General features: G+C 56.5%; 10 protein-coding genes across 10 annotated transcripts; 4 read left to right on the top strand and 6 right to left on the bottom strand.

Moving 5' to 3' along the window:
• Positions 1-1807: 1807 nt before the first annotated feature.
• On the bottom strand, positions 1808-4740 carry BO66DRAFT_401907 (uncharacterized protein; the record flags this gene model as incomplete). Its single annotated transcript, XM_025648783.1, has 7 exons — positions 1808-2227; positions 2271-2546; positions 2748-3154; positions 3204-3227; positions 3329-3658; positions 4107-4358; positions 4653-4740. The coding sequence occupies 7 exons, from the start codon at positions 4738-4740 to the stop codon at positions 1808-1810; spliced, it is 1797 nt and encodes a 598-aa protein (XP_025503707.1).
• A 2193-nt stretch (positions 4741-6933) lies between these two features.
• On the bottom strand, positions 6934-9268 carry BO66DRAFT_452472 (uncharacterized protein; the record flags this gene model as incomplete). The annotated part of the gene is made up of 5 exons (XM_025651943.1): positions 6934-7284; positions 7416-7643; positions 7885-8033; positions 8203-8881; positions 8939-9268. 5 exons carry the CDS (start codon positions 9266-9268, stop codon positions 7054-7056), a joined length of 1617 nt encoding a protein of 538 aa, XP_025503706.1. The 3' UTR covers positions 6934-7053.
• A 584-nt stretch (positions 9269-9852) lies between these two features.
• Positions 9853-10244, top strand: BO66DRAFT_438955 (uncharacterized protein; the record flags this gene model as incomplete). Its single annotated transcript, XM_025651120.1, has 2 exons — positions 9853-9864; positions 9990-10244. The coding sequence occupies 2 exons, from the start codon at positions 9853-9855 to the stop codon at positions 10242-10244; spliced, it is 267 nt and encodes an 88-aa protein (XP_025503705.1).
• A 1370-nt stretch (positions 10245-11614) lies between these two features.
• BO66DRAFT_438954 (uncharacterized protein) lies at positions 11615-15127 on the top strand (the record flags this gene model as incomplete). The annotated part of the gene is made up of 3 exons (XM_025651119.1): positions 11615-11834; positions 11917-12155; positions 14966-15127. The coding sequence occupies 3 exons, from the start codon at positions 11615-11617 to the stop codon at positions 15125-15127; spliced, it is 621 nt and encodes a 206-aa protein (XP_025503704.1).
• Positions 15128-15219: 92 nt separating this feature from the next.
• Positions 15220-16080, bottom strand: BO66DRAFT_438953 (uncharacterized protein; the record flags this gene model as incomplete). Its single annotated transcript, XM_025651118.1, has 2 exons — positions 15220-15754; positions 15836-16080. 2 exons carry the CDS (start codon positions 16078-16080, stop codon positions 15220-15222), a joined length of 780 nt encoding a protein of 259 aa, XP_025503703.1.
• A 754-nt stretch (positions 16081-16834) lies between these two features.
• BO66DRAFT_401905 (uncharacterized protein) lies at positions 16835-18821 on the bottom strand (the record flags this gene model as incomplete). The annotated part of the gene is made up of 6 exons (XM_025648782.1): positions 16835-17185; positions 17667-17759; positions 17806-18253; positions 18370-18383; positions 18422-18531; positions 18731-18821. The coding sequence occupies 6 exons, from the start codon at positions 18819-18821 to the stop codon at positions 16835-16837; spliced, it is 1107 nt and encodes a 368-aa protein (XP_025503702.1).
• A 1541-nt stretch (positions 18822-20362) lies between these two features.
• Positions 20363-21103, top strand: BO66DRAFT_438951 (uncharacterized protein; the record flags this gene model as incomplete). Its single annotated transcript, XM_025651117.1, has 1 exon — positions 20363-21103. The coding sequence occupies one exon, from the start codon at positions 20363-20365 to the stop codon at positions 21101-21103; it is 741 nt and encodes a 246-aa protein (XP_025503701.1).
• A 26-nt stretch (positions 21104-21129) lies between these two features.
• On the bottom strand, positions 21130-22560 carry BO66DRAFT_97296 (uncharacterized protein). The gene has a single exon (XM_025653741.1). The coding sequence runs from the start codon at positions 22458-22460 to the stop codon at positions 21156-21158; it is 1305 nt and encodes a 434-aa protein (XP_025503700.1). The 5' UTR covers positions 22461-22560; the 3' UTR covers positions 21130-21155.
• A 172-nt stretch (positions 22561-22732) lies between these two features.
• On the bottom strand, positions 22733-24709 carry BO66DRAFT_471779 (putative flavin-containing amine oxidase; the record flags this gene model as incomplete). The annotated part of the gene is made up of 2 exons (XM_025652896.1): positions 23853-24709; positions 22733-23797 (listed from the first exon to the last, which is right to left on the bottom strand). The coding sequence occupies exons 1-2, from the start codon at positions 24579-24581 to the stop codon at positions 22733-22735; spliced, it is 1794 nt and encodes a 597-aa protein (XP_025503699.1). The 5' UTR covers positions 24582-24709.
• An 88-nt stretch (positions 24710-24797) lies between these two features.
• Positions 24798-26465, top strand: BO66DRAFT_471778 (alpha-hydroxy acid oxidase; the record flags this gene model as incomplete). Its single annotated transcript, XM_025652895.1, has 7 exons — positions 24798-25001; positions 25066-25099; positions 25168-25511; positions 25644-25805; positions 25871-26199; positions 26265-26341; positions 26393-26465. The coding sequence occupies exons 1-7, from the start codon at positions 24908-24910 to the stop codon at positions 26463-26465; spliced, it is 1113 nt and encodes a 370-aa protein (XP_025503698.1). The 5' UTR covers positions 24798-24907.
• Between the last annotated feature and the right edge of the window lie 379 nt (positions 26466-26844).

Raw genomic sequence — 26844 nt, 5'->3', positions numbered from 1 at the left:
CATGATTTCCCGGGCTATCGCAACCTTGGCCACGAAGGCCGCCTTCCTCACGTATCGATCATACCCCCAGATATGCAGGGCCGTCCTCCTTGAGATGTTGCAGGCGATCGGGCAGCCACAGAAATGATGGGTATATTGGGTGACCCCTAGAATGAGATCTGGTTATCCGGGCCTTCTGCGGAGGACGAATGGGCTGAGCGGCAGTCGCAGGGCGTAGGTATCCACTGTAGGGACAAAGTTTGCGATCTGGCCGCGAAGAGGTGCAAACGACAGAAATGAAAGTCGAGAAAGAGGAGACGTGCGGTCTCCGGTTTTTCTCTGCATCTTGGTAATGGTCGGGTGTTGTCGAGGCTGGAGGTCGTGATGGATTGTGAAACGCGCGTTGGCCCTTTACACTCGGTCCAGTGTCCAGCTACTTGGAGACAACTGACTCGAAAGACGCCTCCTCTCTGATTTATAGTCACCATAGCCGTCATAAATCCGGTGACATGTCCCTTCGCTCTTATAATGAAAGCAATACTTCCATGTATGAGGCGCCTCGTGCTCCTTCTCGTGTGAAAAGTCTATCCACTCCTGTGTAAATGTCCCTCCGCTTGAGGATACCAGCAGGCAGTGGGCTGACCCATTCAAATGTATCATTGTCTGCGATCTCGCACAGTTCCAGCTTCGGTAAGAGCCGCCGTCCGCGATCGAGAAACTCTTCGAAATAAGACCCTTCAAAGCTGCGTGATAGTTCCTTGCCAAGGTCTCTCATCAAACCCAGAAATTGGCTCCGCTTGAGTGATGCCCAACCGTTCTTATCCAGTGTGACCCATCTTGGCTCGCGGGGCTGGGTGCAGGCAGTTAGAATTATCACGCCCATGACGACTGAGGTAGTGGTTGTTCAGCAGGCCAGCGGCTTGATAACACCCTTCCGTCCGTGAGGATTATTTTGGTGGGTTGCGCTATAAAAAAGTCAGACTGCGAGCGCAGGCCGTGAAACCAGTGGCTGTAGAGCAGGTCCGGGTGGGCGGTCATCCAACGCTCCACCCATGGCCACGACCATCCATCCGGAAGGGCATTTGCCTGCTCTGCTCTGCTGAGTTGTACAGATGGCGTACTGCGCGCAAGGCAGTGAAATCATCAGCCCAGATGATGCCGTTTTTGTGGACGAGAATCTTGTGGAGGAAGAAGGTATCCAGGCAGTGAAGTGGCAAATGGACGAGGCAAGGATTTGAGGGCAGTCTTTGTCAACTACACTATCTGCCTTGCCCAAGCGAGGAAATTGGTGCACCTAGACGTTCCTGTAGCTGCTAGGAAGTATGGAGGGGCGATGGACGACTTGGATGGATAGTGGCCTCGTGGCCTCCATGAAACTTCGGAGCTCAGGCCATGCCTTTCCACTCTCAGATACCATCGTCAGTTGCATCTCCAAGAATATTGACGATGAAAGAAACCGCGGTCTTCACCTACCACCACAGCTTCATTGATCAGCCCATTGTCAACATGCTTCTGGATTCCCGGTCGCCGCAGCACAGCACCATGTCTCGGGCCTCGCCCGACGAGACTTGTTCAGAGGCTAGCTTTGGGTGAGTCTATGATTTGAAAATCAGTATTCTTTTGCCTGAATCAAGAATGTACTATAAGAATATAGACCTACAAGGTACCCCGGGCACAGGACTTGGTACAAACCTTGTTGAACTCCGTGCAGCGGTACCACAGGCGGGGCTGGATGGCTCTATGTTGAAAATTCGTGCTCTGGCCGGCTGCGACAGAACATAACAGGGAAAGAAGTATGCCACGCAAGTTTCAGCAGCGATTTCTTCGACTAGGCAATGGCAATCTTGTCTCCCGTCTTGCTGTTCCGCTTAGGCTGGGTCTGAGCAGCATCGTACCATTCTTTCCATTCGATGGGCCGGGGATTGACGCACGCGAAGTACTCCGCCTCTGTCCGACGGTAATCCTCGATGTCGGCCCACTGGAACTGCCCGCGATGCTCATTGCTCACAAGAGGATGTTCGGTGCCGAAGTTTGTATGGTAGGCAATGTGGAGCTCCATGTCTGAATTCTCTTCGTCAACAAACATGTCCCACATGCGCACCCAGTTGTGAAGGACAGGGGCGGGAACCAGGATCCACTGAACCCCTCTCAACCGTCGCCGCAGCACAGCACCATGTCTCGGGTCTCGCCCGACGAGCCCTGTTCGGAGGCTAGCTTTGGATGGATCTGTAGTTTGAAAATCAGCGTTCTTATGCCTGGGTCAAGAATGTGTTATGAGATTGTAGACCTACAAGGTACTCCTTCGACAGCCGAAGCTGCTTATACCGGAGAACAATGTGGAACTTCTCATGTAGCTCATCAAAGAGCGTAGCTCGCACCCCCTCTTCGGTTTTGTAGGAGTTTGACATCCGATTATGATTGTGATGAATATGACAAGTTTTCCCAACGCCAACCGAGGCAGTGGCACAGCGCAGTGACTTGCACACGGAGATGCTGGACTCAGGCGTCGGAGTCGAAGCCCACGAAAAAGGATGGAGCAAGCCCTGGATTTGAATGCACCGCCCAATCTGCGAAGTCTTTCAAGTACAGGGCCGAGTGTAGAGACTGTCTTCTTTCCCAGAGAATTAACTTCAAGGGATACAGCCATTGGCGCGCCAACTGTGCAGGTATCAAGGGGACTCTGCATTTGGTGCAGCCAAATCCAGACGGAACCCCACGTGTGTCGGATTCCGGCTGCGAGATGACGCGTTCATTGTGGTGCATCCCACCACACTTTGAGCAACTCGAGGACAGGGTGTGCTGCACTGGGTACCATCTTCACCCCCCGATCCGCCTTCACAACCTCCCCGCAATCGCGGCACTGGGGACCTCGGCCACGGCTCTGGGGCTAAGCGCTCTCCCTGAAAGCCTCGCAGGAACAAGAACACAGGGCCAGTAGTCCAGTATTTGCTGTAGACTGGACTATTCAGTCCCCTATGTCGTCGGAACCTCCTACTCCCCAGAGCCGAGCAAGCTGATAACAGAGCAGATGCGCAGGGCTTCATCATCCGCCCCAGAGGCTTCACTCTGTCTGGGAGCACGAAAGTCGTTGCTGCAATAGCGGTGGCAGGCTTCGTCTTCGACGGTCGGAAAGCGGCAATTCTTGACCAACGATGTAGAGAAATGAGAGATGCGACTGAGGTGCAGAAGTCAGTGCAAGCCGATCCAAAAAGTCAATGACTCACCCTGCCGTCTATCTCTAAAATGACCTGCAACATGTCCAGTCGGCTCATTAGGGCTTTGGAACGGGCCCAACCAACCAAATCGGATTTCTACTCCATGTCTATTTCACACGGTTCCTGCTCATCACCGCTCTCTCCAGATTCGGTTTCCTCATCGTCAAGCTCAAGCCCCTGCTCGTTGCGCTGTTTTTTGGCCCCTGCCACCGCCGCCTGCACCAGTTCCAAGTAGTCGTACATGGGGTTGCCGCTGCGGAGGGTCTCTTCCAGCGCCTCCTGCGACCAAGCCCCGGTCGGCCCTTTGCCCCCAACCGAGGGGCGCAGACCGGGTAGCCCCTTCCTCCCGTACCCTGGGCGCGGGTCCTGCTCCTCTGGCTTCTCCTCTGCAACGCTGGTAGACTGACTTGAGTCGCCTTCGCTTGAGTCGCCTTGGCTGTCTGACCACTTGGCCGCCACTTCGTCTGATTAGAGGGTTTCCAGCCAAACAGGCATTGCATTCATGATAAGAGACGAAAGGAGGAGGGCCCGCACCCTATATACATGGATAGCTGTCACTGTTGCCTCAGCGGCGAATGATTCCGAGAGTCGAGCCAGGTCGAAACCATACCATTGGCCTCGGTCAATAGCCAGATTGGACTGTCGAGGATGAAAATGGACAAAACAGATCCCGAAACGAGAGATGAGCCAGAACTTATCGGCAAAGGGCAGATTCAGACTGGATGCTTGGAGTTTTCGAGGGTATGTCTCGCGCGCTTGGTGGTGAAGAAAGAATCGCTAGCGTGAACGGGATAGCAACATCTGCACAGAAACCATCCGATCCTTAGTAGAGCGCAGGATGCCTGCAGTTGACCGAGACACTGATTCAAGGCCAGGCGCGACTATGAAAGAATTGATTCTGACTCCTCGGACCGACATCAACGCCGTCCGCCCATACCCCTCGTCCAGGGGACGCCAAGTCAGCCCGGCGGATGCTGCGAACGAAACGATAAGCCCAGATGATCTTGGCATGCATCGTCTTGCCCGGTGACGGGGAAGGAGCCGTTGGCGATGCGGTGGGAACTCCGGTAATCACATAGACCGGGTGGTGGTACGGATTTCGGGCGAGCACCTGCCACGGAGGTTGTGGTTGAAAGCCCACACTTCGTGCTCCGGTGTTCGAAGCTGCAGAAGTATTTTCTAGGAAAATCGATGGCATTACTCGCCTTATTCTCTTTGGTAGGTGGCGTAGCAGCTCGCAGCGCTCTGCTTGATTTCTTTTGCAAGCAATGGTCCGTGGGTACTTTCCAGGATACTAGTGGGACTTCCGTCACCTTCTCGGATTCGCACTGCGGTGTACATCGTGTCTGATCCCCGGCTACTCTTCAAGACCTGATGACAGGTCGGACGCCTGGTAGCAGGGCTGTAGCTGGGCTGCGTCCAGCCGCTGACAGGCAGTTTCTTCGGTCCTGGACTTACAATGGTTGCTCCATGATCCGGCGCTGCAAGCATTCCTCCTCTTGAACAACATAGACGCTGTGTATGCCACCGCGCTTCCCCAAGGCATGATTTCCTTCGCTGCACAAAGACTCCCATTAGTCTCATGGTCTCTCGTATGTGATAGGGTGCATGACTGGCCACTAAGAAGCCTGAAGCCCAGTGAGCGGAGGTAGTCGGCGCCGATTGCTGCATCAAACGTCTCGTCTATCAAATCTCAAACCGATGCCGACTTTATAACTCAGCTCTCCGAAGCAATCATACAGTTATGAATCTCTGGATGGGGTCGGTCTCTGCAGACCGAGACGGCGATTCTCTGATGGCCTCCGGTGGGTCGGATCAACTGAACTTCACATGGTTCTTGCAGGCCCTCATCTCCCGCGAAAGGCCACAGCTAGAGGCGGCATCAACAAAGGCTTTGTACCACGAGCGGCAGTGCTTTCTCGGCCAACCGAATGACATTCGCATGAAGCATCCAGAATGTGGTGTGATCTCTGGCCCCTTTATGCGTAGTTGACGGAGTTGAGGGCCGTCATTGTTGTTTGACGCCAGAAGGCGCAGCTGGCCAATGGAACGAGTATTCTCCGAGATAGTATACAGGAGGTTCTTGGGTTCGACGAGACGTATCTCACATGGGAGCAGGGAAGAAAATTTCTGCATCCTTCTAGTCAATTGAAATGAGGCCGATGGCTTGGACTCGAGGGTCTGTTAGACTAACTAGAAGCATGGAAGCAAAACCTCCGCAGTTGGTCGGGCAGACTGTTCGCGGACAAAATATGCGCTCTAAACAAATGAGTGAGGAGCGGATAAGAGGACCCCAGCCGCTTCGTCGATGTAGATGATGATGCGCTGATTCCCCACGACTCACTGGGGAAAGGTCTGCCCCGGAACCGCGTGGTTGTGTCGGTTGCGACGCACACCGTGCAAGCCGCTTGTCGCCCTCCACGATCGCGATCCACGGGAGTCATATGCCCTGCTGCTTGAAACTGCTTGTCGCGGTTTCGGAGCTCAATCAGCACCACTGTGTCGCAGCAGCACTCAAGGTAAAGCCCCACAGAGGCCACAGGGTAGGTTGTGACCAAACACTGGAGTTCAGTGCCCGATTGAGTGAAGGCTGTGGTCGCATCGGTCCGCTGCTTTGTGGTTATGTAGGACCAGGCGCGGAAAGCCCGTGAAGAACGCTGGATTATCGGGGCTTGAAAGTTATATCAAAGCCCACTGGCAGAGTTAGTCTGAGCCTGCCCATGGTGATTATTCTCAGCAGCATGCGATAGGCACGTGCTCCAATCGCAAGGTCTATTCGAATAGCGGAGAAGCTGTGACGACGTCCGGTGCCGTTCATCCCGCGGTGTTGATGAGCGCGACAGGCGCGAATTGCGCGAATGATTGACAGGAGCGTGACAGGGCGCTCAGGGTCTGCCCCGGTGGGGCCACTTGCGGTAGCTATTCGCCATTACCAGAGCCGAACACCGGAGATACTCAGAAGGCCAATTCTACCTCGGGGAGACGAGAATGGTTATTGAGATAGTCTGAGCCGTCACGGTCGTGATGTTCCATCGACTGCTCCAGGGCGTGTTGGACCCCAAGTATGAGAGGGGGATATGGGCGACCAGGGAGCACCAGCCACTGACCCATGGGAACCCCAGTCATCCTCCATCCTAGCTTCTGCACGAGACAAAGATCGATCAATGAAGAAGAGGTCCGGTCATGGGAGAAAGGAGTAAAGAAAAGGGTAGAGTCTACCAAACCATCCTTCCCCATTGTGCGGGCTGCTGACAGGCCGCTGAGGTGCCTGTCAAATTCATCATGGCCCGCGGACTTTGACTGTCTTGAGTAGTTCGTCGATCAAGCTCCCACTCCCAGGCAGCCTTGATTATAATCAGCCGTGGGAGCTGTGCTCCAGCACTTGGTGTCTCGGAGTGACCCCCCCCTTGCGCCTTTTTTTGGGAGGCCTTGGACGGAATGGGCATGAGGATCTTCTCGACGTGCTCCAGCACGCCGGAAGTTCAAGGATTGTCAATTGGCGCCGATAAACTGTGCATGACGGGCGTTAGAGTCGATGTCGCCGCTTCCATGCTCATAGTACCGCTGCTGGTACCGGTAGCACCTCCGTGACGTTTCGACTGGCGACAATTGCTGTCGCCCGCTCGACGAACTCGTTCAAGATTAAAGTGTCCTCTTCCGAACCCGAAGGGAATAGCTGCTACCCGCGGCTCGGAATCAGAATCGGAGTCCGGACATTCGCCATGAGAATGGGAGTCCGTGTGAATCCGGCTCCAGTCTCGGACAGGTCATTCACGCTGTCCATCAGGCCTTGGGCTGCACTGAAATGTCTCCGCTCATGCCCCCGGCAAGGCGAAATCCTCCGGGACGTTAGATCGAATCACCCTGCCACAGAAGGTGTCGATGGAGGATTTCCCGGCTTCTGACGGGGACAGCCGTAATCTGTGGGACGGCTGGCGAAGATTTCACTTGCACCTCGATTGTAGAAAGAGGCATTGCGCCTCACGAGGCTGATGATACCGGTTCCGTGTCCCTTTCCATCACGGTCCGTGCCACCGTCCTGGACCCAGTCTTCATACCCGGTTAGCTGCTGAGAGTCCTCCGAAGGGGGCTGCAAGTGCACATTCACCTTTGCAGCGCAGGAACGCCGTGTTGACACACCCCAAATCAAGATTCAAGCAAGATGGATGGGAAGCAGAGTACCAGTCAGAAGCCCGCCAATGCTAATCCTGCACCTCTCACTACACGTCGGCTGGAGAGCAAGAAGGCTGGAGGGCGAGTTGGCTTCAACTGTTGGTGCAGAATGAGTTGGATCCAGCGGTAGTCCGAGAGACTAAAGGCCGGATTGATCTGATGTAGGACGAGGCTGGGTAACGGACGCCCCAGCCTGTCCATGTAGAGCCGGTGGTGGGAGTAGAGGAAAGCGAGCAACTGCCTCCGGAGCTCCTGGGCTGCTTCGAGCGGTACTTGCTGGTGCAAAAAGGACAGCTGAGTTTAACGGCAGCATGTCGGTCACGTTGAAGAGAGATTTTCTGGGTAGGATGGAGAGCATCAGCCGACCAACAACACCCAGGGTAGATTCGAGCTCATCTTCCAGTTCCCCGACGACCCACTGGAATGATCGTCGGACGATGGAAAACATGCATCGAGCTTCCGAGCGTGAGGAACGGCCTTGGGCCGTCCCCGCAGACGCAGAGGACACGTGACATACAGGCGTCACAAAGGTCAAGCAGGCGCTGGTAATAGGTGATGCCGCCTCTCCCTGCTTCTGGGTAACCGAGACAAGGTCCCGGTTGGCACACTGGGCCACGAGGTGCACTCGCGCCAACCAGCAACAGTGGTGTCCGGCCACCCGCAACCCTGTACATTACAGAGAAGATAGGCTCCTGCGTCTGGCTCAGGTGTGCGACGCTCAAGCAGATCAAAGAGCACCGCGGATCCAGATTGACCGGTCTCCGAACCGGCACGGGATCGCTTTTGAGTCACCGTGTGGCCGAGGCTGCGTTATGTGGCTAGAATGTGTCTGGACCATCGGCTTTGTCCGCAAGAGTCTGCTTCGGTTCGCGTGCATGTCCCGCCTCGGTAGGAACCGCGTCCAATGTTTCGGGATGTTCACAAATATGGACGGCCCGAGCTGCTGTCATGCTATGGAAAGAGATGTTCTGGCCAAACAAGAGTTTCATTGATGGGATGATGAGAGAAGGAAGGAGGAAGGTCCCAGGCACCGATGGCCGGACAGCTGCCACGACGAGGTCATGCATGGGGCCAGAACGCAGCCGTGCGAGGCTTGTGGGATGTAGTTTTTCACAGGGTTCTGTTTGAGGTACACTTGGAGCATGGGCATGATGGTTACGGCGGAAAGGTGAGGATGATGGTGCCATGGTTGATGGCAAGGAGGGTTCTGTATGCAACAACGAGCAGGAAGTGGCTGCATTGAGGCCGAAGCGAGAGACAGTGTGGTAGTCACTCCACAACCAATGAGCCAGGCGTATATGGCATCGCATGGCTGAGAGGGTGAGGATTTCAGGAATCAGGTGGTCAAGGATTGGGTGTACAGTACCAGGACGTTCATCTCTCGCCCACTCGCGCCAGAGCTCCGGGCTTTTCGCCTGAGCCTGGATTTCCTCACCAAGGAACTTGTTCCATTGGCGAGGTTTTCCACTGGCCGGGTCGCGCGATTGGAGAATATCCCGGATGCCAAACCACTGCTGCCGGTGCAGGAGCCAATCTCGCATCAGTGGCATAAATTGTTATTTCATGAAGACCAGCTCCCAGATCCGGACGGCGGAGTCCATGCCCAAGCCCCGTGCGACGCCGCCAGGGCGGGTGTCGATGGATTTCACCCATGCGTGGGAGAGGTGTTCCAGTCTATCCCACAGGCAAGCGTCCCCGGCGGCCTTGGTGTTGTTGTTCGGCTGCTGGCCGGTGTTCTCGGCGGCATCCCCCGGTCCCCAGACACGTCGTCTCGAACACAGGAACATAGTCCAGCCAGAATGACCCGGGAAGCGTGTGGGCCCGTTCAGTGACCCGAACAATACAAATCCCTGGGCCTCCTTGCTGGATTCGGAAGCGGTAGTAGAGAGTGGATTGCACATGTTCTCACGGCCGCATCCGACCGGTCGGCTTCGCAGGGAGGGCGTAAGCGATCTCGTAGTTCTGGTGGGAAGGGAGAACGTCGGGGCGCCAGCGGGGCTATCCAAGCACCTGGTGGTAGATGTGGAGGAACATTTGGTACCGCATTTCACACGCTGACATTTGTCTACCGTGGTTACCTCGCACCAGTTCATCTGCTCCGCACAAAGACAACACACAAGGATGTGCCACCTATGGTTGGTATGACACATTTCGCACCGGAGGCCGCGTCGTGTATCTGCGCCGGAACCCCCCCAATTCCATGGGCAGATCGTGCATCCGTCGTAGGATGTTTCGCATGCGCTGGACCCGCTGCTCTGTTAACCGAAACTCAACAGCTGGGCCTCCCGGCCGGAACATGCTATCAATAGTGCGTGCGCGACAGACAGTGAGCTGAAGAGTCATCAAGGGCGACAGATCCCGTTCAGGGTTCAGATGGGTAAACGGTACAGAGCATGCAAGTCATTGCTCCCATCAACACTTCACAGACATTGACACTGAAGCTGATACATGCTGCGAGAACGAGGAGCGCGGCAGGGATCATGCCATGGAAAATTGGGTGCCAGTCGAAGAGCACACCACAAGACGATGACTCGTCAACACCGCCAAGACAGATGAGATCCCACTGTTGACTGTGCCCTGTGGACACGGCATTGTAGACAATACGCACTGGCTTGATAGTAGGACCGCACCTCCGCGGCGGAAGACCACCAATGGGCCCTACGCGAAGACCCCGACTATTTCGCCAGCGTCGTGCTCGATATGGCTGAGCATACCCCCGAAATGTTGAAGGATCTGCAGGGCCGCGACCATCCCATTCTGAAGGGCAACCGGAAGAACATAATCTGGGCGCGGGTTTTGGCGTGCGTGGTTTGCGACGCCTTCTTGAAAGTCGAGTCCGTGTTCAAACAAGAAGGCGGGCAAGAGCCGTGGCGATGATGAATCATGGACTGAGCTAGGGAACAAAGAGGCAGGCGTAGGGTGTAGGGGATTGAGATGAACGCGCTTGACTGTCGATCAAGTGGAAGAAGGTGACTGCGGTCGCTACAACTGAACTGAAAAGACTAGCACAGATGCGCGCCCCTGATGTCTGTTGTAATTGTTCTCAGAGGCATTGTCTGGCAGGCTTTGAAACTCTCTCTGAAGAAATCTAGACGAAAGAACCTCCTGTCAGAAGAGACTTCGTGCGCTGACTCGAACAGAGGGATGCGGAGGGACCAATGTGCAAATAATGCGGGGAACTGTGAAAGCCAAGGAAACCCACGTAGCGAAGTCGATACTCTTAAAGTAACATATCGTGCAGCTCGTGTTCAAAGGATAGAGGAGTTCAACACAGCCGAACAAAAAACTGACAACATCGCGACCCGTTCCGTGATTATTGGTGCTTGCTCTTTGGGCCAATAACGGGGGCGAGACTCTGCCGACCATTGTAAACACCAACTTAAGCCCCGTAGATGCACGAGAACACGGTATCTTGTGCAGGGTGTGTCTCTAGGCGTCTTGTTCAGTGTTCAGAGAGCATAGACTGGGAAGATAACCAAGGCGCCTGTTGTAGTACCATCTGTCATAATCACATGACTCCGACACCGTACAGATAGATAATTAACCAAGATCCATATACCTCTGCAGATTATCTTCGAGGTACAACGACTCGCCGGGAATATAAAGCCGGCGGCAATTTGCCTCGAGCGCGGCCGATCTGGGTTGAAAGGTTCACCAGCTGACTGGGCTGGTTTGGTCGGATCCAGACTTCCAGCAGTAGTTTCCAACCAAGAGCGATATGACGCTTGAAAGACCCGCCTGAGTATACTTCGGGATCGTGTCCGATGCATTGAACCAGCGCAGTCAGTCAGACAGGCAGAGACCATGGTGCCTCAGCTGGAAATCCTGATCCTTCCAATGCAGGTCCCAGCTTTGGCCCGGGAATCGAGCTTTCAGACCGGCATGCATGATAGCTTACGCTTTCGTAGAATATGCTTCCGCAAGCAGTATGGCAAACAACCTCAACACATCCTACTACACGACGTAGACTTCCTTGCTGGTTGGGAGACAGGCCGACGGAGTTTATGTCTTTCCAGATCCGACGGTACCCGCTTTGAAGATGCCGCCCCCGAACGGCATTCATCCCTTCTGTGGATGGCGTGAACCGAAGGTTGAACGGCTGGGACGCTCTGGCGGAAATCTGCATGCCTGGTGCGGGAACTTTGTCACGGGGCTGCCGACCGGGTCTGCAGTCCTTTGGTAGGTTCAAGAAGCGTTGGAATGCGGCAAAGGTCTCTTCGCTGAGACGATCAATGGATAGAGAGACCATGAATGCATTTGCCGTGTCCTGCCGGGGGTCGCAGAAGTCGACAGGGGACGAGGGCGACTCATCCACAGAGTATCGTCTTCGAATCAAAGACGCCTTGAAACCAATCTTCTTTCACATGCTTAGAGTCCGAATCCTCTCGAAGTTCCTCCTGGCCAACGTGCATGACATCGTCACCGTTAGGCGTGGCAGGGGCCTACCATCAGGGCCTTTGCAATCTGGTATGGTGGGGAAAGATACTGACTGGGCCGCCACTGCTCCAATTATGGACATGGGTGGCTGCCCCGCTGCTGGTTGTCGCAGCCCTGACCCGCGCTGCGTTGGTGCAGATCAGATCATCCAGCTGGCCACACCGCGGGTTCTCCAGGGCACGGTTTCTGACAGGCCCCGACGAAGGTTACCGGGATGTCCCAGCCCGCCCTCAACAGCGACTATATACGCTAGGGGAGCTGCAGGTGCAGGGCAGCCACGGCATAGAACAGGGCCGCAAAGGTCCTGGCACCGTCCAGGAGGGCATGGACGCCTCTTTTTCCGCCACACTGGTGGGAAGAAAGTGGGAAATAAGGAAGTGAACTCCGTTATTGGACTGTTCCACAAGATCGTGAAGGCGTTCCTGGCACGATAAATATGAAGATTGTCCCCAACCCCAGAAGATAGGATCATCTGCTCCATACCGCAAAAGCGGGGTCGGTGTCGCGTTGTTTTACCAGGCCATCTGCAACACCAATGAACAGATGCAGCAGGCTCTGCGTCTGCGATTGAAGTATCATGGCCGGTGCACCCTGCACACCCTGCTCAATTGCGTCATCCTGCTGCTGGGCATGGTCAACATGCCGATGTGTTCAAGAAGAGACCGAGCCCGAGGCTGAGTCGTAGACCCTGAAAATGCTGGAAACCACCCGCTTTTCTTGTCTCTGGTAAGGGGTGTGCGTCACCACAGCTTCGACAGTCTGACCGTAGGCGATACGATGTCGTATAGCTAGAATGTGCATTTTATGCAGTGAATGCTGCATTAGCGGCCCGTCCAAGTCTGCCAAATAGATTACCTTCCTCCGACTGAGGGGAGGCATGTCCGTCATCCGGCACCGCACTCAAAGTTGAACTCCGCGACGCAGTGGCAACCATAGGCCAAAGAACAGTGTTAGAATGAAATCATGTCAGAGAGACCCACGTCATTTGATTGCAACCCTGAGTGAGTTCAGCCACAGCGCCGCAAGCATAGCACCGTGCCCACACTTCCTGCGGGCGCCTGGTGGGGAAGTTCGCGTTCGTCTGAGCAAGCCGCATTCGCAAAGTGGAATCAGGATAAAAGCGAGGTAGCTGGAGGGGCGCAGAATGAATCAGAAACTTGCTCTTGTTCACGTGTACTATGGTGATTAGCCCGTCTCCCGGACTGCAGTAGCAACGAGCCTCCTGTGCTTTTCTTCTCCACGCTCGCCCACCTCTTCCCCAACCCTCTCCTCTTCCCACTTCCCCCGATGCTCCCGCAAGATGCAAATCCCACGGAAAGCTCCGAGAAAGACACCTCCCGCAGTGCTCGCACATCTGCGTCTGCGGGTCATACAGGACCATATGAGGTCGACGCAACAGCGCCAGCGAGCCAAGCTTCCGTACGCAGTGAACGCGGTCTGAGCCAAGGGGAGCTCATACACACGAATTGACGGGGCTGGAGGTGGATGCACTTGATGTCGCCGCCGGGCGTCGGGACTGAGGCTGCCGGACGCTTTGGCAGAGGCGGCAAGGATTACCCCCTTTGTTCTTGACTCTGTTCAAGGTCACCTTGTCCACTTGAATCCCAGCGCCGAATCTGTTCAAGGAGAGGTCCACGGTACTGTTCCAGACTTGCACATCGGTAGCATGGACTCTCATAGTAAACTCTGTGCTAATGCCAATGCAATCTGGTCGACAACCTGGTTGGTGGGCGCGATGATTAGGACCTGACCGGCGCAACGATGAACTAGGTCCATCCACAGGTTCATGATAGCAGAATGACGAGAGCCAGGTTTGTCAATTGGTATCGTGTTTGACGATTCAATCCGAGGGAAACCCTATAATATCTGGAAATGCAAAAGCAAGCTTGGCCGCTTGGGCTTGAAATGAGAGTAACCGGGGGCTTTCCCAATAGGAGGAAACAGTGCGTGCTTTCTAGTCTATCGGTCAGATTCAAGACCATTGCGTGGAACAATCGCCTTGGGTCAGCGCGTCACCTGTTCTGGAGGGGGGCTGCGCGACTATTCCGCCCAGCGGGTGTCTTTCAAAACGCCAGCAAGAGGAGCAATTGTGTAGGGCATCAAAACTACCAGACGACTGAGGACGCAGCTTGACGTTCGGACTCAACCTCAAGGCACAAAGACGTTTCTCTCCCAAGCCTCGCCCCTGGATGGAAGGTCTTCACTGCTCGAGCCGTGAGCATCATCGCGGAAGCTTAAGGACCGGGACTCAGACCTCGGCTCAACACTGGGTGTCGATCCAGTCTGCTTTCAAGAACCGCCTATCATCTTTTCAATCGCACAGCATCTAGTCCAGTGTGTCAATCATAATCACAAGTTCCGCCTGAGAAAGGAGAGCTCGTAGCCGAGTTCGCAGGGTCAGGCTACGGCAGGCCGCAGTGCACCTGGTCGGCTCTGATGCGGTGTGGTCGGATGAGAGCTCCACACTCGCGGTCGATTTCGAAAGTTGCGAATCTCGGTCCCGGGGGGGACGTCTTCGACGAGTGAGAGGGTCTCGCAGTCTCCTCGCCGCAGATGCCTCACAAGATTCCACGGGTGAGCCGCGACGGTGCAGCGCACGGCCAGAAAATTAGGTACAATCAAGTGGGGAGCGGGCCACGGTGTCTCCACTCCACCAACAGAGCTCGAGAGCCTTGAACGCACAATCCCCAAGGCTGGATTCGTGGCTCGGCTGGGAGGCGCATAAGGAGGTGAGACTACCAGAAAAGACACGAACTCGGTTCTACTCAACCTCGGATGGAAGAAGGAGGCTTTCCGTGCATGCGGAAACTAAAATCTCGCTTTGGCTTCTTGTCGGACATCGCTTTCGGATCTAAGCGTCAATTTCTGTCCTTCTTCAGAACCAGCCACAGCTAGAGCCGTCATGAGCGCTGTCTCCTCAGTCCAGTTGATGTTGTCAAGGACGTGATTCATGTCATCGGTAGCCTGGAATGACTCAAGCAGTCGGTGCAATTGATCTTTCAGGGTGGAATCCACTTTCGAATACCGATATCAACTTCCTTCCTGGATATTCACAAACTGGGTGTTTCAGGGAAATCCCGGTCCACCTCAGGATTATCAAAAAGCCCCCACTGCAAGGGACAAAGCATCAAAGCTCTCTCATCAGCTAAGATCACTTGCAGCTCATCCCGTGGATGGAGCCGCAATCCCTCCGGAGGAAGTGTGCTACCACCCGGAAGCCGGCTTACTTCCCCCAGGCTCCAACGGTCTCGACCTTTTCCGGTAGCAAGATGGGAAACACGCCGCAGAAGATCTATCCTCCGGCCAATCTCCCTTTGGTGTAATGTTCCTCCATGTCCGCCCAGTCCATCATCCTCTTGCCAGTCGAGAAGGCCACTCGGCCCAGAAGACACACGTTCTCTCGTGTTCTTCGCGCCTATTGCCCGGCATCGGTGCGGATCCCGAATGGTGACGATGTCCCGACGGGGGTATCGGTAGTCAGAACACCCTGGGAAGACGGCCGAGGCATGGTCTTGGCGGTAGACCGCTGGCCAGACGCGTGTTCTCGTTGCCATTTCTCTGTCAAAGCCTGCGTCTTGGGTAGTCCGCGGAGCCTCGGTGCTAGAGTCGTTGCCCTGTCTACTTGGTTTGCCCCGTTCGCCGGGTTTGCTCTGGGTTTCCTATGATCTCCATGAGTAGGACCCCTGGCTTCATGCCATTTCTCCTCGAGGATTGGTGTTGAGGATGCCTTCTGGTGAATATCCTCTTCGAGTAATCTGTGGGAGGTTTGATGAGCCAGAGCAATCAATAGCGTACTCGCGAGTTGTTGTGGGCTTCCTTCTCGGTGCTCTGCGGTGGGGAGAGTCGATGAATCAACGTAGTCTGCTAACGAGACACCCAGGAGGGTGGGGCTGCTGCGCGCAGAGACCTCGAAAAGACACAGCCATGAGGAAATGCCCGCAGGCCTTTCCCTGGTTTGTCATTAGCGTCGTCTAGGTACGTCAACGGTAACCAGTCGTTTGGACCCTCATTTCCGTGGAACATGCGACGACGATGAGAAGCTGGGCCAGAGACCGGGCGATGCCCCGGAGACAGATCTGCAAGTTCCCCAGGTGCTGGATCGCGTCCTCACTTTGCCTGCCGATCTCGGGGTGACGATATCTTTGAATTCTGCGACGCGCGGACACAAATCAAGTTCACGTTGCGTTACGGTCGCCGGGCGCCGCAGCGTTCCGGCTGAAGATGCGCGTATGACCTCCCGAGGTATGTTGCCTCGGTCCCGGACCCAGCCTTTCATGGCTGCAAAGGCATCAGGGCACCAAACCCGACCGAGACAGTAGAACTCCCAGTGCTCAGTACCGAGCCGCTCAGAAGGTGGGGATTCGACTATTTTCCCCGGGGAATGTTGAGCATAGCCATCGCTCTTCGCTCAGCAACGTGAACATGCATGGTAATGATGTGGTTGCCGTCATGTCTGACGCGAAACTGTATCCGGGGACAGGAACATTGCATTGTCTTACGCGGCAGTTCATCCTGACTGGGGTCCGATATCTTGGTATCGTGCCTCTGTTGAGTAGTTCTTCTTGCAGTCACGGGTCGGGAAGCGCGTCGCATTGGGCATCTAAACAGAGGTAGTGATGCAGGGACGGGTATGATGCTGTGAGCAATCTTTACGCGCCAGTCATCTTCAGCGACTAAGGCTCAAAAGTCTCTCGAAAGGCGCGACTTCTCTCCTCGCAATGGCCCGTTCCTCGACGACGTCGACGAAGGCTGAACGCGAAGGTAGCTTTTGCTAGTTCTCGACCACGGGAGATGTGAACAGCAATGCCCTAGTGGAGGGATCAGCACTCCAAGACACTTATTTCATCATGACTGTGATGAGGAACTACTCCTGTGGTTGTTCTTTATGAGAGACTCATCCGCTAGACGCACGGGAAGGCCTCGAGGGTCTCGACCGTGATTCCGTTCCATGGGACTATTGCCGCCTGTCTTGCTGGAGCAACAACCATGCCGGTCATGTGCCAGTAGGTGTGGCAGTTCAGGTAGCGGAACTACCCCGTGAGGGTAACGCGTTCCTGGACGGTGACCGGATAGCGGACGCGCAGAATCTGAAGGGCGCATAAGAGCCAAACAATTCCGTTTCGGCTCTTCCTGCTCGCAGATGCTGCCGGAGGTGGCACAGCGACGGAAACACCCGCTGGCAGTGCGGGCGCGCCCACCCCACCGGCGACATGCAGACGTACCGCCCGGGCTCCTTGTGGAGGCAGCGGATCGGGCTGCCGGCGTCGAAGCCCTTGCCGGAGGGGCATTTCCAAGTTGGCGGGCAGGGTGTGGATTTCGGGCGGGGGGTTGTTTTCTGGGGGTGCGTGGGGTTCGGGAGGTTCGGGGGGTTGACGACGCCGCTGTTGGAAGGTTAGGTGTTGGTCCGACAATGCCTCATGAAAAACAAGTACTGCTGCCAATACATATACCTTGGGTCGAAGTTCACCGTGTTTTTCACAGGTGGGATCCAGAGCATGCCCAGGAAGCCGTGTGGTATGCGGCCAAGAAGGTGGTCGCACTGGCACTCGTCCGTTCAGTGGATGAAGCCTTGTACTGAGGAATGCAACTGATCTGCACGGCCAGTGTGTCATGCAAGACCGTGCGCAGTATCCGGGATGAACATTGCGAGGGTCCCGCGGGTTAACCAAGCTCAGCAGCCTCAACAGGTGCCGCAGGCTCAGGGAACGAGCCGATGAATGATCGGCGAAAGTGATTGAGGAAGGAACGACTGTCCAGGCGTGTCCCAGTATGAATCGGACATGGTCCAGGCATGACTTGGTCTGGCTGCTGGAGCATGGGTTGAATCACCGGCGCCGACGTGTGGTACGATCCACCACATACTCCGGAGTACCTTTCCCCTTCCTCGGGCAGGACGCCATGGCGACTGACATGACAAGTAGGGTTGAAGTGCACATCGGGTGGAAGACAGCGACCCTGAGGTGATCCATGTCCACTATACGCAGTGTGTGACACATTGCACCATTTCCCGAGCCTTGCTGGGCTGATCACGGTTCTCCTCAGGCTCGTAGCTCACAATAGCACTGCACGAGAAGGCCTGTGCGGCACAAGCCGTGAAGGTAAGGGGCCGCATTCCGTCATCCAGGGTGCCTGATACGACGATGGTCTGCTGGTGCTCGTGAACTGTATATGAGTTAACACCCGGACGTCGGGTGTAGACTCCATATTGGTGGTGGTGGTAATGAACGGCATGTTGCAGAAGGGCCTCGGCGATCCAGGAGCTCAAGAGACAGTACTGGATTTGGAGACGGATTGGATGTTGGACAGGTGGATTTTTTGGACGTGGAGGGTAATGCTTAGAGGGTAGTCCAGTGGTCCAGTCCCAGTTGGGGGCTCGGACGACTCGGAACGAGACCATCTCCCAGTGGATCACTGTAGCCGAATCGAGGGGTGTGGTGCATGTTCGCCAGCTAGGTTTGGGGGTTCAGACATAGATCCTATCGGTCGCAAAAGCGTCAGTACGGTTGTGCAACAAGCCCCTTCCCTCTGCGGCTGGGACAATGAGAGAAGGTGGTGATGTACTTACTGTAGACCCTTCGTCTATGTCTCAGTTTCAAGCGCCGACCGAACTCACGTACCTCCTCATCCAAGAGCGACTCCCATCCCCTCAGCTGGCCAAGACGTCCTCGACACTCCTTAAGCACAACCCTTGAAGCGCCAATGGCTCGATAGCAGCCGTCTGATCTAACTATTGGATAATATGACGGCTCGTGTCTAAGCCCTAAGCATCAGCAACAATTCTCAACAGCCAACGGAAGAAGAAATGGTCGCTTACCCAGGGTTAACTCAAGCACAACCCGATGTCGAAGCAGACCGTCTCACCAGCGAACCTGGGCTCCGGAGCAGACATGCGTGCAGAGAGGACTATCTCAACCGGTCCCTCTGACCGTCCGCCAAGCTTCCAATCTGCAGCAGCTGGTGCGTGTGCGATGTCTCGCTCGCACATAAGCTCGCTGTATCCCTCACTTCATGTTGCATGTGGAGGCAGACGGCGAGTCATGATTCCTAGATGCAGTGTGCAGAGGATGTTAGTTCAAGGCTTGGTCTGAGTGAAAACCAGGAACAAGAATCTTACTGGGGGATGTAGGCACGCCGTCAACCCAACTGCTGCGCGTCGCTATTCACGGGGATGCCTTTGTTGACAGCCCCGGGGAAATCGGCTTGCAAAGAGACTCTCTCTAAACAGTTAGCAAAAGAGCGAGCGGGTTCACAGAGGGGTCACAGTACTGACTTCATGGAGCATAGGGCCTGGATTGGAGGTGCTTCCGTGGACAGTTTGGAGGTCAAGTAAGGGCTGCTCATGGTTCTAAGGTAGGACTTGGCGGGTGATAGTGGCGGTTACGGGACATGGACTCCCGTGAACTTGAGGTATGGATGAAAAAAGATTGAAAGAGATTCAGAACAGAGAACATTTTGAGTTGCAATGGGCCAAGGAATAAATGAAACACACCGAGAAATATATATACAGAAGAAGGAATGAGAGAAAGTTGAACAGAAGAAAGATGGAGGCAGAGGTGCATCGCTGGAGGGGTATATATGTATATATTTTGTATGTAGAGGTAGTAAGTGACGCGAGTGAGAATAGTAAAACTTCACCGGCGAATAGTCAAAAGCACGGCCGTTAATGGGAAGTCTTGGTAGAGAGTACAGTGTTAATAGGGCGGCTGGATACAGAGCACACCCGGTAATGGGGAGCTGGGGCAGAGCAAAATGTTGATAAATTAACCGGATAAAAAGCACGGCCGTTATGAGAATACTGGGTAAAGGCCTGGGTGCCAATAAAGAGACCACAGGCGTGAATGGAAGGACTAGGCAGCAGGAAAGGTGTTAATAAAGAGACCAGGTAAAATGGACAGTGTCCACCGTTGACCAAAAGTTGCAATGGCCAGCAAACGCCGCGCCAGACAAACGCCAACCCCCCCAAGCCGACAAGGGAAAGGCCCAGATTCAGCCCAGTGGGTCCGCCGACTGGGCAGCCCCACTGCCAGAATGCTTGCCCGTCGTGCTTGACAGCTGCTGCAGGCCGGAATCAGGCAATCGTCAGGCTGCTACTGCATTCCCCCGGTCATAATCAACATCATCAGACGGAAGCACCGTTTGCTCATCCCTCCACTCCTCAGGATCAAGTAAATCTGGAGCTCCAGGTGCCCGATCACGACCCTGACCCTGCATCACGAATCGTCGGAAGATCCATGTCTGAATCCGGGGGTGACCGTTGTCGATCCAGCCATGCAGGCTGGTGATAGGCGCAATGCTTTTCCCGCTCTCCACTGCTTGCGTTTGAGGTTGATGGAGGTTTCCGACTAGGGTTGAGGTTACCCGGCCATGAGGGTCTGAGGGTCTGAGGGTCTGTCTTTCTCTCTTTCGCTGTTTTCTTTCTCCCCTCTGTTGTCTGTCTTTTCTGTTCCGATTCTAATTCTGTGGTGGTTCTTGCTTTCTTTGCTACTACTGCTGCTGCTGAGCGCGTTTGTCCGACCCCGCATACTACCCAAGAGCTACTCCTTCACACCACACCCACCATGCGTATACCTCTCCTCCTCATCCTCCTGCTCCAGACCATCGCGGTCTCCAGCGTGGGCATCAGTCTCCCACCCCCTCCCCACGACCCTCCACCCACCGACCACGCCGTCCAATTCCCGTGGAAATCCCAGCGGGCCAACGCGGCCGACCACACCACCAGAACCCAACTCTACGCGCTCGCCGCCCAACAGCAACAGCAGCAACCGCACTTCGCCCACTACCTGCAACACTACCTGGGTAACACCGGGACGGACGCCGACATCTCGCCGGACGAGCTGCTGGCCGCACTACCCCGCTTCTACGAGGAGGTGCAAACGCTGGTGACCTTCAAGGCGCGCCTGGCCGCCCAGGATCTGGTCGCGGGCGGACGGCCCACCGTCCTCTTCAGCAGCTTCTGGCACGAATACGCCACCACCGGCGAGGAAGGCTGGGATTGGTTCCTCGCGCTGGACCGTTTCCTGTACAGTGTCACGGGCGCGGTGCAGCTGGCCGCGGACAGCAGAGCGGAACCCAAAGTGCAGTTTCGGGTGGATGTGCTGCGCCCATTTGATTTTTCGGCCGGCCGAGAGATCGTGCTCGGTCGATATGAGTATCGCGACGCGCAGCTGGTCGACTTGCAGGTCAAGGGGCTGGCGCGGGAGTTTGTGATTCGAGGGTCGAGCCAGGGGTATTACCTGGAGCAGCAGCAGCAGCAAAAACAGGAGGAGGGGGAGGACAGCACGGTATCCGTAAACCCATAGTGCAAGAAATACCCCCTTGATCCACGAAATGGAAAAATTGCAAAAGCCAGTCTCACCCAATCCAACTGATGGTCTCACACCGGCCCAAACTGTCCGCAACCGCCTGAATGCGATGCGTCATCCAACCAGACGTAAAACCGTCCGCCTTCTTCCCCAATTGCATCCCCCTTCCCAACCAACACCTCCCCTCCCCAACTGCAAACCGATATCCCAGACACAGGGCCTCATGGGCACACATCTCCCTACACTCGTCAACCGTGGCGGTCAGCCCAACCTCGTCGCCCACCAAATTATCCCACCCATCCTTCGGGGACTGAATCTGGCCCCAAACCACCCGCCAAAACACATCCCGATGAACCATGACCCGACCGGTATACCCATCGCGCTCCCACCCCTTCTCCACCTCCACCAAGCCACGCAGATCCTCCTCCCCATCCAGATGATGAAACGACACCGCGGGATAACACCACACCCGATCGGGGGTATCCGCACGCACACCGAAGTAATCCACCTCGCCCGGCGGCGCGATCTGCAACATGGGCCAGCTCCACGTCAGCGCCACGCCGCAGCTCTCCAGCAAGATCCCCAACAGACAGTCGCCGGCCCAGTGGGCATCGACAGCCGTCTCCCAGCCGTCGCCGCTGTGCGCCCGCAGGGCGCGGGCGAGCTCCATGGCCGGCCGCGAGAGCACGAACCCGGACCCGCCGTGCGCGAACAGCGCGTCCACGATCTGCATCTGGTTGCCCAGGTACCACGGTTTTGCGGGGTCGAAGCGCGCCAGCCAGGCGGCCAGGTTGTGCCAGAGGAGGTAGGTGTCGGCCTCCATGAAGACGAACCACCGGGCCGACGGACGCGCGGCCAGCGCGGCGTCGACCATCGGCAGGAATTTCCACTTGTCCAGCTTCCACCCCGGGTTGTTGGGTTTGCCGATCGGCGTGTTGACGTCCGCGACCAGGTCGGCGGGTGTGAGGCCGGCGTGGCCGGCCAGGCGCACGCGGTTGTACAGGCCGAAATCGGGGTTGGTGGATTTCGTGGTGCTGGAGATGTAGGGGCCGAGGATGTCTTGCGTGGCGACGGTCGAGGAGAGGGGCTCGGCGTAGTCGGAGTAGATCACGTAGTTGGGGATGCAGCGCAGGGTGGTGGTCAGGTGCGGGGGCACCTTGGTGCGGGCTTCGGTGATGCCGGTTTTGAGGATGACCAGCACGTCATCGTAGATGGGGGGGAGGGCGCAGTCGGAAGGGGTGGGATGGAGAGGGAGAGCAGGAGGTGAAGAGGAGAAGCTGAAGGTGTGGTGGAAGGTGTAGATAACAGCTATAATGACAATGGCGGGGAGAAGGCGCCGGAGTCGGAGTGACATGATGATTTGGTACCAGGAGTGATGAGATTACAGTCGTCATCATAATATTAAGGGGTGTGAGGAGGAGAAGCCCTGCAACAAATCAACAAATGAACGCGAGGGGGGATATTGGCTTATGTAATCCCCGACTGTGCGGAGGCCGGAGTTACGGATTGGCCGAGACCCGTATCTCCGCCTGCACTTTACTGTAAACACTTTACTGTCAACACAACCTCCTCTCCTCACCAACTTGATCTTTATTCTCCAGCTCACTCCCCAATCCATCACCATCATCACAGTCGACTCCGATTCAACCCCTGCACCACCTCCCTCGCCCCGCGTCGCCCACTCCGCACCGCCCCCTCCATATACCCCTTCCACTCCGCCGCCGTCTCCGTCCCCACAAAGTGCACATTCCCGACCGGCTCCCGCAACGCCTCGCCCGCCAGCGTCAACACCCCCGGCGGCAGCGCCGGACACGGACACCCCCAGCCCGACAACTCCTCCTCGCTCCACTCGTGGCCCAACGCTTCCACAAACTCGTTGGCCGGGACATCGGGCTCATCATAGATCCGCCCCAACTGGCGCAGCAGCGCCTGCTCCCGCTCGCGCGGGTCCTTCTCCCGCGCCCACTGCCGGCCACTCTCACCCGCCAAGAACGCCGTGAGCACGAACTTGCCATCGCGGGGGCTGCTCGTGTCCCGATAGATGGACGCGGGGCCCTTGAACGACTGCACCAGCCCACAATACCCGCGCTCGACCCACCAGGCCGACCGGAACACCAGCATCACCTTGGTGTAGTAGCCGTACCGGAAGGAGTCGACCAGCAGCTGTTTCTTGGCCGGGAGCGGCGGGTGGAACTGGATGGTGTTGAGGACCGGGGTCGGGGTGGAGCAGATCACTTTCTTGGCGCGGATGGCGCGGCCCGTCCGGGAGAGGACGACAACCCCCGGGCGAGGACTTGGGAGGATGGCGTCTACGCGCTCGTTGAAGTGGATGGTGTTTGTCGGCAGGTCGCCGGCCATGGTCTGGGCAAAGCTCTGCGTGCCCTCGCGGACGCGCAGGTACTGCGCCCCGTGGCGCCGGTCGGACCGCATCTGGATCAGGCCGCCGCCGGAGCGGCAGTAGTTCAGGAAGTAGAGGGCCGAGATGTCGGTGGGTTCTTGGCCGAGCATGGCGCGCGTCCAGACTGATGCTGTCGCGAGAGCGGCGGGGCTGACGTCGCGGGACTGCAGGTAGGCGTAGAAGGAGAGCGAGTCGAGAGCGGGGTCGGTGGGGCTTTCGCAGGAGAGTGCTTGGCAGTCGGCCTCGCACATTTCCCGGACGTTATCGAGTTCGGATTGGATTTGCGGTGTGATCTGGGGTTGTTAGTGTGGTGAGGTTGAGTGTGGAGACGAGGGTGGTGCAACTTACGCATGGGGTTTGGCCGTAGGGGAAGAGAACGGTAGGGCCCTTGTCCTGCTCCAGCAGACAGTTGCCAGTGGTGTTCTGCTCGATGAGCTCAACGCTGGCGCGTCGGGCGAGGGCGATCATCTCGGTCTGGTTGGTGTCATTGATCCAGGCGGCGCCCAGGTCGACGACTCCTGTGCCGCTGGGAAGGGTCTCCGTCCATGTTTTGCCGCCTACACGGTCCCGGCCTTCCAGGATGAGACAGGAGAGGCCGGATTGGAGGACCGACTCGGCTGCTGCCAGACCGGAGAGACCTGCGCCGATGACGAGGACGTCGACGTCGGCATCAGTTGGCGAGGGCAGCGAGCGGGGAACGGTGGCCGATGGAACTGCAACGGTCGCAGCGATCTCGTACTTCCACTCCGGCACGGCCAGAGCAGGAACCGGCACGACAGTCACGGCAGGAAGATGGCCAGCGAGGAAGGTCTGGAGGGGCCTCGGGTGTAGACGGTTGGCCGCATCGTAATTGACAACGTAGAGGGTTAAACTGACAATGTCACGCGGAGACGCGCCGGCCGCGGCGATGACACGGTGCAAGTTCAACAAGGCCAAATGGATCTGTGAGACGCCATCGGAGGGAGTCTTGCCCGCTAAGGTGCCTGGTTGACCGGAGATGTGCAGCAGAGGGCCGTTGGAGATGACCCCAGCGGCGTGGTAGGCGGCGGGGTCTGTCACAATGGCTTTGGTAGACATGATGATCCTGCAGTGACAGTAATGCTGAATGAGTGGCAAAGACGTAGTAGAAGCGGGGTTCTTATATCCAGAGATGATGCATGAATGTTGGATGCGCCTGCAGGCGGGCTATCGCGGGACAATCCAATTAGGGCTATCTTATCCGGGGTGGCTTGCCGTGTTGGCTGCCCCGGGATGACCTGCCTCAACAGTGGCTTATCGTGGAGGTAGCCGATGCGGAGAAGCTGGCAGTAGACACCAGCAAGGAAGTGAAAGTATATAGCTCTCAACTCTTTCAAGAATCATCACCAACCCATCTCCCCATCACCCACGAAGACACCGCCAAAATGTCCAACCGCGGCAAAATCCACGACACCAAAGTCCTCACCATCGCCGACCTGGCGGTCGAGGCGCAAAAACGCCTACCCCCGGTCGTACGAGGTTCGTGGCCACCACTCCTACGCCTCAATCCCCAGCCCCAACAAAGCCTAACCGAAAGAAACAGACTACTTCAACGAAGGCGCCGGCGACCTGATCACGTACACCCTACCTCCCCTTCCTCCTTCCCCATCCCCATCCCCAGCTCCATACTCACAAAGAAAGACAGCCTCCGCGACAACGAAGCAGCCTACGGCCGCTACAAACTCATGCCGCGGGTGCTCCGCGACGTCTCCAACCTCGACACAACCACCACGCTTTTCGGCCGTCGAATCGCCTTCCCGTTCGGCTTCTCCCCGGCGGCAGCCCACAAACTCGCGCACATCGACGGCGAGACGGGGACCTCGCGCGCGGCCGCGGCCCATAACATCCCGATGGCGCTGTCCTCGTGGTCGACCTCCAGCGTGGAGGAGGTGATCGCCGCGAGCGAGGGGCGGGGGAATCCGTATATCATGCAGGTCTCGTTCTTCCAGGACATCAGTATCACGGAGAGGATCATCCAAGCGGCGGAGAGTTCGTTGTCCCCGGTCCTTTTCTTGGGTTCATCGTGCGGAGGGGATGTTCGCTGGGTCGGCGGCAGACACAACCATGCTTCGAACCCGATCAGTATAGGGAAAGATACTGATCACTATATTCACCCAACAGAAGCAGGCTACAAAGCCCTCTTCGTGAGCGTCGACCTCCCCATCCTGGGCAACCGGCTCAACGAATCCCGAAACAACTTCAACTTCCCGCCGCACTTGAAGTTCCCCGTGCTGGCTGGGGCGGCCGAGATGGGGCTGGAGGATACGTACGAGCGGGGTTATGGTATCCGGTCCCCCACCCCTCCTTCTGCTTTTTGCATTCCTAAAGAAAGCAGCTAACAAGGGAAGACGCAACCATCCACTGGACGAAAACCATCCCCTGGCTGCGCCAGCACACCAGCCTCGCCATCTGGCTGAAGGGCGTCTACGCGCCCGCCGACATCGAGCTCGCCATCCAGCACGGCGTCGACGGGGTGCTCATCTCCAACCACGGCGGGCGGCAGCTGGACGGGGTGCCCGCCACGCTGGATGCGCTGCGGGTGTGCGCCCCCGTCGCGCGGGGGCGCATCCCCTTGGCGGTGGACGGGGGCATCCGTCGCGGATCGGACGTGTTCAAGGCATTGGCGCTGGGGGCGAGTTGTTGTTTCGTGGGGAGGGTGCCGATTTGGGGGTTGGCGGTTTGTTTCCTCTCTTTTCCGTTTTCTTGTGGGGGAGAGGGAGGTGCTAACGCTTGCGTGTCCAGTATAATGGGGAGCAAGGGGTGGATTTGGCGATCCGGATTATTTATGATGAATTTTGTCGGACGATGATGCTTGCTGGGTGAGTCGGTCCCTACGGGGTTAGGTGGGGTCTCTGCTAACGGGGTGATAGGTGTCGGACGATCGCGGATATCACGCCGGAGCATTTGGCGGTGTTGGAGAGGGGGGTTTTGGCGAAGTTGTAGACTGCTGGAGCAGATTATATATTTCGTATAGATATGAACCGGGCTGCTAGCTGAATATATCTTCGGGCAGGAATATGCGACACAGTTGCAATTTTACATCGTGGAGGTAGCGACTTTGGTAGGAGTTGAGGTATGAATCATGACGAGCTTTATTGAAACACGTGCCCCTGTCTGGGTAAGTAGCAATGAACAGTTGTGACGTGAAGAAGTGTCCAGGTAGAGACGCACTACACGTCCAAAGACGAAGGCTCACAGCCTGTGATCCTAGACATAATCTCAGGGCTTTGCTTCACTGTGGTCTCAACCCTCAGGGTAGGCGTATATACCCCCAGGCTGCCGATGAGCAGTCTCAATCCCAACATCAACATGAGAAAAGGAA

This window comes from Aspergillus aculeatinus (assembly GCF_003184765.1).
Source record: "Aspergillus aculeatinus CBS 121060 unplaced genomic scaffold BO66scaffold_26, whole genome shotgun sequence".
NCBI classification, from domain to species: domain Eukaryota; kingdom Fungi; phylum Ascomycota; class Eurotiomycetes; order Eurotiales; family Aspergillaceae; genus Aspergillus; species Aspergillus aculeatinus.
This window is presented reverse-complemented; position numbering and strand designations above follow the sequence as displayed.

Excerpts from the sequence above, each read along its gene's own strand:
- BO66DRAFT_97296 (XM_025653741.1), bottom strand. The coding sequence starts at position 22,460 with ATGTCACTCCGACTCCGGCGCCTTCTCCCCGCCATTGTCATTATAGCT.